The 9030-nt window shown below is 65.8% G+C and overlaps 1 protein-coding gene across 1 annotated transcript; it reads left to right on the top strand.

Moving 5' to 3' along the window:
• Nucleotides 1–1728: 1728 nt before the first annotated feature.
• CRABP2 (cellular retinoic acid binding protein 2) lies at nt 1729–6006 on the top strand. The gene is made up of 4 exons (XM_075039527.1): nt 1729–1913; nt 4204–4382; nt 5068–5190; nt 5308–6006. The coding sequence occupies exons 1-4, from the start codon at nt 1844–1846 to the stop codon at nt 5356–5358; spliced, it is 423 nt and encodes a 140-aa protein (XP_074895628.1). The 5' UTR covers nt 1729–1843; the 3' UTR covers nt 5359–6006.
• Nucleotides 6007–9030: the final 3024 nt, after the last annotated feature.

The following is a 9030-nucleotide window of genomic DNA, read 5'->3' on the forward strand; positions in this document are numbered from 1 at the left end:
CCCTGGAGGATGGAGGGGTGTGGGGGTGCAGGCAGGTCCCACCCCAGCCCCCCTCCACCTGCTTCTCCTGCAAATGGGGCAGGTTTTTTTTTTCCCCCCACTTTCCCCAAACTTGGAGCAAACATGCGGCATCGCCCCCTCCCTTGTCTCTGTGACAGCACGGGGGGGGGGGGGGGGAGACACGTGGACACGCAGCTCCTGCACCCCTGAGATGAAGGGGTTGGGGTGACCCTTCCCCTGCACCCCCTCCTCGAGCCCCTCCGGCTTTGTCGGGGGAGTTGCAGAGAGTACTGTCCCCAACCCCTGTCCCCTCTGGCATCATGTCGAGCATCTGCGTTGCTGTAGGTAAGGTTATGTCAGCTCTTTGTTATAAATCCTGTTCTTCGGGGGATTAGAGACTCACTGCAAGCCAGAACTTGGCTCACCAGCATCGCAGCCCGGAGATTTTGGGGGCGAGGGCGGGGGGGATGTGGTTGGGAGGAGGGGGGGGTGATGGTGACTCTGGTGAGGCGTTTTCACCCCAGACCAGAGTAGAAATCTCTCTCCTTCCATTTCAGATCTGCTAACAAACGAGGAACGCCATTTCTTGCTCACCCACCAGGTTTCAGTCAGGGCCACGATGCTCGGGACCAGCACTGCAGCACAACCTGCCCTGCACGGCACCTTCCTCCAGCTTTTCGCAGAGGAGAGAAACCCCCAAAAATAATTAATCACACTTTACCTGGGCCTAATTTATCAGGGGTTTAATCTAGCGTTAGCAGTTAATCTTCTTGCTTCCCCCCCCACACCCCAGGCCCGCAGCCAAAGCAAACCTCACGCAGCACGACGAGGGCTGCCGGCTGTTTGCCCAACCGTGCATGATGCAGCTGCCCCGCTCCCTGGCCGTGCACACACGCGTGTGTGCAGACCCACACACGCGTGTGTGCGTGAACGCGTGGCCGGACAAATTGCATGCGTAGGGACTTATGTCCACGCACACGTACGTGGGTGTGCAAGCACCTGTGTGCTGTGCACACGCGTGTGCAAACAGCTGCACGCATACGGCGGCGTGCATGCAAGCGTGCCTGCTGCATGCACGCACGCGTGCCCTTGGCATGACCCCAGGCGTGGGGATGCTCGCAGGTGCCCGGCTAGTGCCCAGCTGTGCTGCCCACGGTGTGAGCGGGCACGGGGCCGGGCAGCTCTGTGTCCTCAGGGCTGCTTGGGGTTGGGGGTGCAGCCTGGGCGGGGGGGGGACAGGCAGATTTAGGGGGATGCAGGCAGCTTGGGGTCGGGGGGATGCAGGTAGTTTAGGGGGTGCAGGCAGCTCGGGGGGGGATGTGGCAGGTTAGGGTGTGCAGGCAGCCTGGTGGGGGGATGTAGGTGGTTCAGGGGGGTGCAGGCGGGTCGGGGGGATACAGGATGCTTGGGGGGGTGAGCCACATTGGGGGGGGATGCAGGTAGTTGGGGGGGTGGGCAGACTAGGGAGGTGCAGGCAACTCGGGGGGGGATGTGAGTAGTTCGGGGGGGTGCAGACAGATTCGAGGGGTGCAGATTCGAGGGGTGCAGGCAGGTGGGGGTGCCTCCACCCCACTCCCGCCGGGGCAAATGCGGAGGGGGGGGGTTGTTCTCGCAGGTGAGCACAGAGCCCCCCCCTGCCTCAGCGGGGCCGGGGCCGGGGCCGGAGGGGGTGGGACCAGCCCGGCAATAAAACGACTGGCGCGGGCGGGACGGGACGGAACGGGACGGGACGGGAGAGCGCCGGGACCGGGGACGGGACAGCGCCGGGGCCGGGGCCGGGGCCGGTGCGGAGGGAGCGGCGGGTCGCTCGGTTCTCCTTCGGTTTCCCACCCCGGTAGCCGCGATGCCCAATTTCTCCGGGAACTGGAAGATGAAGAGTTCGGAAAACTTCGAGGAGTTGCTGAAGGCGCTGGGTGAGTGAGAATCCCCGGGGGTCCCCCGGCCCCCCCTCCCCGGCTCCCGGCGCTGGCTGCGACGGGGAGGCGGGGGGCGAGACAGGGGAACTGGGGGGGAAAGGGGAGTTCTGCCTCCCATCTCCTCTCCAAGCCTCTTCTCCAGCCCGGGGGGGATCACAGCCGCCGTGTGCTGGAGGGGAGCCCCCCACCCTGCTCCCCCTTTTCACAATGCTCTCGGTGTTGCTTCGCCACTGGGGAAACTGAGGCACGGGGGGCGGGGGGGGGGCTAGGCAGCGTCTCCTGCTCCTGAGGGGTCCAACATGGCCCCTGCGGGCCCCCCCCCCCGCCTGCCTCAGTTTCCCCACCGTGGTGGCCTCCCCAAGTGCAGGCACCTCCAGATTCTCTCCCCAGGACCCTTCGCATCAAAGACTTCCTCCCCACCAGCACCCTGCACCTCCGACCCCAAAGGCACCCAAAGGGACTTACCTGCCCCACGGGGGCCCAGACCCCAGGGTCCCCAAAACCCCAGCCCCGATGGGACCTCACAGCGTGGGTGCTCCATCCCCGTAGGGCTCATTTTGGGTCCCCTCTGCCTCCCACCACGGTGCTGTGTCCTGGCTGCAGCGGTGAACAGGGCTTGGGGGAGAGGGGATTGGGGGGGGGCTCACAGGGCCAAGAACCATTGCAGGAGGGGAAAGCTGGGGGCACAGGCTATGGGGGTCCCCAGGGTTTTGGGCAGGGCTGGAGCCAGCCCCCCCTGCTGCTCCTCTCTGCCTGACCCTCTCCTCGCCTGCCAGGGAGCTGCCGGAGCAGAATATTTTCCAGGTTAGGGGATACGTAACAAATATTTCAGTATAATTATCACTTTCTTGGATTTCACTCCCCTCTCCCCCCTGCCTTCACCCCCTCTCCCTCCTCCAGCCCCACCGGTGAAAGTGGCTCAGAGAAACCTCAGCAGGAAAATAAATCTGCCAGCCCAGAGCGAGCCGCTCTTCCTTTCCCACAGCGCAAGCGGGGGGCTCCTGCCCTTCACCACCCCCCCAGCACCCCCCCCTCCCCAGCCTTTCAGCAACTTTGGGGGAAGCTGATACCTCTGGACCCCCTGGGCAGAGCGGTTAGGGCAGGGGAGGATCAGCTCAAGACCCCAAGTCTGGCTGCATCATGCCCTCCCTCCCCAGCTTTTGCTCCCTTTGGGGGCTGTTTCTCCTCGCCACCCCCCCCCCCCCCCCCATAAGCATCATGTGGTGGGGCTGCATCTGCCCGTGGCTGGGTTTTGGGCACCCACCCTGGTGTAAGTCAGGCCTCGCAGGGAGTGAAGGGACCTGGGGGGGGGCCCAGCCCCACCACCTCAGCCAGCAGCAGCATCCTGGAGGGTCTAGCCATGGGAACGTGTCCATCCCCGCTGCAGGAGGATATGGATCCCGGATCCCACCTGTGTCCCAACTGTGGGGCTGGGACTATCTGTCGCCCCCCCCGTCCCCCCCGTCCCCATCCCTGTGCCGGAGGGAAGCCCCTTTCTGCAGGGACCCTCTCTGGGGGCGCAGGGGGTGGTGGCCAGGGCATGGTCCCTCTCCGGGGAGGGCTGGCCGGGTGCCCACCCGCAGTTTTCAGCTGCCGGAGGGTGACACGGGAACAATGTCCCCAAAGAACAGCTTCCCGGGGAGCCAGGCTGTCCCCGGGTGACAGCCGGGGGCTTGGGGACATGATGGATGAGCCGCCTCCGGGAGCGGGGACAAAGCCCCAGCTGCCCTGCAGTTAGCGGGGGGCTGGGAGGGGGAATGGCCATGGGGACCCCTGGGTGGGGTCACACAGGTCACCAGGCACAGAGCCGCTCCTCGGCCAAGCTCAGAGCGGGTGCCTTGTCCCTTCCGTCACCCCGTGGGCTGGGTGAGCCCTCGCCCCCACGCACCCTCCCCGTCACCCTTGTCCCTTCCCTCGGGCGCCTCCGGAGCCTTCCCCGGCATCAGCCCCCGCCCCCGCTCCTTGCCGCCAGGTAACGAGAGCCAGATGTGGCCCAGATGTGGGTTGCCCTGAGCCGCCTCCAGTGCTCGGGGTCCCCCTGGGATGTGTCACTGCCAAGTGTGGGGGCCGGGGCGGTGCCCCCCCCAACCGCCATGTTGACCCCCTGCCCTGTCCCCAGGCTCCCGGGGGAGAGGGGGCCGCATCCAGCCCTGAGAGGCACTTAACCTCCCTGGCTGCGGGTCACCCCACCGAGAAGGGGCAGCTCCGGTGTCCCCCCCGTGCCGGGGGATGCTGCAGGCAGCAGTGCAGAGGAGGGGGAGCTCGACGCCGCCATCCCCTTCCCCAGGCGTCAACATGATGCTGAGGAAGATCGCGGTGGCGGCGGCCTCGAAGCCGGCGGTGGAGATCAAGCAGGACGGGGAGACCTTCTACATCAAGACCTCGACCACCGTCCGGACCACCGAGATCAGTTTCAGGATCGGGGAGGAGTTCGAGGAGCAGACGGTGGACGGGCGGCCCTGCAAGGTGGGGGGGAGCCCTGCCTGCGCCAGGGGGGCTGATCCTGACCCCACGCATGAGGAGCTCTCATGCACATGTGCGTGCACATAGGCGGGCGTGCACGTGTGTGGATGCACATGGATGCACGTGCGTGTACGCGCACACATTTTGCGTGAGGCCAGGAGCAGTCACTTGTGTGTGTGCATGCACACAGGCAGGTGTACACGTGTGTGCATGCACACACATGCATCTGTGTGCATGCACACACGTGCTTGTGCGTGCACGCACATTTTGCATGAGGGCAGGAGCGTTCACTTGTGTGTGTGCGCACACAGGCATGTGTGCACACTTGTGCATGTGCATGCACACATGCGTGCATGCATGCCCACAGGTGTTTGTGCATGCACACACCTATTGCCTGAGGGCAGGAGCGCTCACCCGTGTGTGTGCGTGCAGGCACACACATTTTTCATGCACGCACGTGTGCACACGCCTGTTTGCACTCACACAACCACACGCTCTCCCCTGCGAGCAGAGGGCTGGTCCCCCTCTCCCTGCAACTGTCCTGGCCGGGTCGCAACGGGGAACAAATGGCCCTATCCATCTTTTGGTTGATGGATGGTCCTGCCTGGCGGGGGCTGCGTGGGGGCTTCTCGGGGTGTCCCATGTCCCCGTCCCCCCCGCAGCATCGCCCTTCTCCCCCCCTCTGCAGAGCTTGGCCAGGTGGGAGAGTGAGAACAAGAACAAGATGGTGTGTGAGCAGCGGCTGCTGAAGGGCGAAGGACCCAAGACGGGCTGGTCCAGGGAGATGACCAACGATGGGGAGCTCATCCTGGTGAGGACCTGGGGAGGGAGGGGGGGGCATCGCTACCCCAGTGCATGCTGGGAAACTCGGGGGGGGGGCAAGGGAGGGTGGCCATGGCCATCACAGTGACCCTGCTCCTCCTTGCAGACCATGACAGCCGATGACGTCGTCTGCACCAGGGTCTACGTCCGGGAGTGACACCCCCCCATTCCGCTGACCCCCATCCCTCCCCCAGCCAGCGCCGGTCCCCCAGCCCCATGTCCTGTCCCCCCCAGCCCCAATTACCCACCCTGTGTCCCCTCTGGTCCCCTCCACTCACCCCGCAGCCACAGGGAAGGGGTTGCACCTTCCTATGGGCTACATCAGAGCAACCCCTTTTTTGGGGGGGGAGAAAAACACAACATTTTGCCCCCCCTCATGGCCTGGGGTCTCTTCGGGGGCAGGAAAATCTCATTTTCTGGCCCTGTCCTGCTGCCGCCCTCGGTGCAGACAAAGCGCACAGTTGTTGGAAAGGCGCCGGGGCCGTGGCTGGAGGGTAATGCAGCCACCTCCCTGGGCTTTGGGTTGGTTTTAACTGGTTTTAGTTCAGTTTGATTTTTTCTTTTTTTTTTATCATTTTTTAATGCAGGCCCCTGGCCCTTGCCCTGCCCAGGGGCTGCGCTTGCTCTCCCCCTCCCCAGTATTTATTTGTGAATATTGTATCGCAAAGAAACACCAAACGACCCCAACCCAGTAGCACTGCGGTCTGGGCAGCTCCAGGTCCAAACCCCCCCAAGATCTGACCCCCCCACCCCGAGATTGTCCCCACCACCTCCCTCCTCTTTTCAATAAATGTCCTACAACTCCCCCCCCTCCCCAGCGTCCCTGTCCCCTCCCGGCCCCGCTAGCACACACACACCTCCTGCACCGCAGCTCTTGCGCAAGGGGCCGGGGGCAAAGGCGGTGGCCGGGTTGGCACATCATGGCGTGGGAAGCGAGGGGCAGCCGTGGGGCAGCCGTGGGGCAGGGAGGATGGCGTGGGGCTGGGGTGCAGCTCACGCTGGGGGGGGGGGGAATGAGACACCCTCCCAGCTTAGCTGGAGGAGCCGGGGCACCCATGGGTGCTGCCTGCTGGGGTGTGGCTCCCTGGTCTGCTCCAGGTGATGCTCATTGGGGTGCTGCCTGCTAATTGCCCTATGTGAGGTGGCATTAATTACGACAAGGGGGGGAGGTTCTGCTTGTGGGTCATTGGGGCTCAGCCCGTGGTGGAGAGGTTTGGGGTGCAGGGGAGCCCTGCCCCGGGGATGGGGGGATGCACTCGCTCCCCGTGCCCACCCCAGCCTCGGCAAAGCTGCTCCCCAGGGTGGGCTGGGACCCCTCGGCCGGGGCAGCCCCAGAGTCGCCGTGGGGTAGTTGGGGGGCACTGACCCAGCCCCCCACCAGCACTGGGGTCCTGCTGAGCCGGGGGGTGCCTGTGGCTGCTTTTGGGGAGATGGGGCGGGGTGTGGAACACTGTTCCCCAGGACCCAGCACCCCTCCTGCCCCGGCTGGGGAGGGGACAGCAGTGAGCGGCCCCTGGGGGGGATACAGGGGGAAGGGGGCCAGGATTTGGGGTTGGCTTCACCCCCAGTGCCCCCGAGTGTGATGCTGCACTGCCAGGGAGCGTGTTCAGCAGCAGGAAGGGTGTAATTACACCTTCCCTGGGGAGGAGGAGGAGGAGGAGGAGGAGGAGGAAGGGCTCCGGTATCTCCAGGTGGACACTTGGCAGACACCCATTGCCCTCGTCGCCATTCCCAAAACACTGCCTGGGCTGCGTCCCGGTTCTCCCAACATCCCCGCGCCATAACTGGGACCAGTTGGCATCACCGGTGGGACCGGTGCCAGTGGGTGGGGTGGACGCTGGATCCAGCCCTCTCCGTTCTTCACCAAACCGACCGTTTTTCTCCCCAGAGATCTCGCAAAAGCCACAACCAGGCGGGATCAGCCGGTAATGGAAACCAGCCGCTCCCCACCCCCCCAACTCCGACTCTCTGGCTTCTCCCCTTCGGAGAAATATCCTCTTTCTCCCCGGCCGCCCTGGGGACGGCTCCAATTTGTCTCTCTTCCGAGCCCCCGGGTTGGCGGGGTGGGGTACAAAGGGGGCCCTCGTACCCTGAGAGAACCAGGGCGGCAAATCTGGATGGGAGCGGGGGTCTATAGGGCTGCCAGCTGCGTGCACACACAACCCCATCGCCCCCCCCGCAGTATCCAGCCACGCTGGGCCCAGCGGGGACCTGGGGGGGGCCCACTGGGGACCCGGGGGTCCCCATCTTGCTCCATAGGTGCTGCCCCACAGTGATGGGGGGGAGTCTGGGGAGGTGGGGGTGAAGGGGCTGGATGTGCCCCCTCCCTGGTGCGCGGCCACCCCATGCCGAGACTTGGCGGCCGGCACTGGGCGTTGGATGGCGGCTGCTCCTTAAACAAAAGCAAATTCCTCCTGCTGCTGCTGCTGGGGGAGCGGGACGGGAAGGGACGGGGGGGTAGGATGGAGGAACCACGAATGACCCCAAAACCTTGCGGGATGCTCTGGGCTGTGCCGCCCCCCTGCCTGGGACCGTGTGGGTGGTTTCGGGTGCCCCCCCCCGGCGCCTCTAATCCGGCACTAATCCTTCCCAGTGACCTCGGTGGCCCCCGGCTCGCCTTACTGGCCCCCCCCCAACCCCGGAGGGGGGCTGGGGAGGGGGCCCAGGCTGGCCCCTCGCCTTTCATCTGCCGGAGACAAAGCGGGGCCCCGGCCCCCCCGCCCCGCTTTGTGCTGTGGGTAATGAATGCCCGACCCCGGAGTAGGGGGGGGGGCGGCCCTGGCCCCTCGCCCCGGCATTTTTAATGGATTTTCTGGAAGCGAAGGTTCGGCCGGGTGCGGGTGAGCAGGGTGGGAGATGTGGCCCCTTTGGGGTCCCCAGGGTTATATCTTATTCCCCCCCCTCCCCGGGCCCTAGCCCCCCCGCTGGAGCCATTGGGAGGGTGCAGGGGGGGCTTCGAGCCACCCAAAGTGGCGGGGGCGGGGACACATGCTGGCTCTTGTCCCCACCATGGTGAATACCTGCCCGGGGCGGGGGGGGGGGGGGGCAGGACTTGTTGGGCAGGTTTGGGGGGAAATATCCCCCTCCGCTGGGCTGGGTGCTGGGGGGAGGCTCCTGGCTTCGGGGGGAGAGGGGGCTTAGCTGAGCTGGAGGAGTAAACCTCCCCCCCCAGCCCCACGGTGCTAAGGGGCTGAAACGACTCCAGCCGAGCTGTGTCCCCCCCCCCCTCGCCCGGCCTGACCCCTAACGCTGCTGCAGGTGGGGGCCGAGGTGCTGTGCGTGTCCCATCCCATGTGTGTGTCGTGTCCATCCCCCCGGGGCTGGGGTTCCCCCCTCCACCCCCCCCAGCATCCTCCAGGCCGGCTGCTCCCTGAGTCGGTGCCTACCCTGGATGGTCTGGGGGAGGTGGTCCAGGCTGGCTGCCAGACCTCCCAGCAAACCCCCCCCAGCCCCCCAGTACCTGCTCGTTAATGGGGTCTGGCTAACGAACCGGGGAGGTGCCAGGCTTGGCGGTCTTCACCCCTCAGCCCCCCCCCCTCCAGTCCCAGGAAAGGGGGTTTCCGTGTGGGTCACCGGTTCTGCAGCTGCATGGCCTGGGCGATGCTGGTGCTGCGCCCAGAGGATCGGGGACACGGTGCTGGTGCCGGGGCACAGCCAGGGCATCGCGCAGGGCGCGTCGGTGAATCACCGAGGCCGCGTGCCCGGACGGGCTCCAGCACACGGTGGAGCCGGCGGCGTGGGCAGAGCAGCTGAGGGTCCCACGGGTGTGGGTCCCCATCCACGGGGACGTGGTGCCTCGCAAGGGGACCCTCATTTGGGGGGTGTCCCC

This window comes from Buteo buteo, chromosome 11 (assembly GCF_964188355.1).
Source record: "Buteo buteo chromosome 11, bButBut1.hap1.1, whole genome shotgun sequence".
Lineage (NCBI taxonomy): Eukaryota > Metazoa > Chordata > Aves > Accipitriformes > Accipitridae > Buteo > Buteo buteo.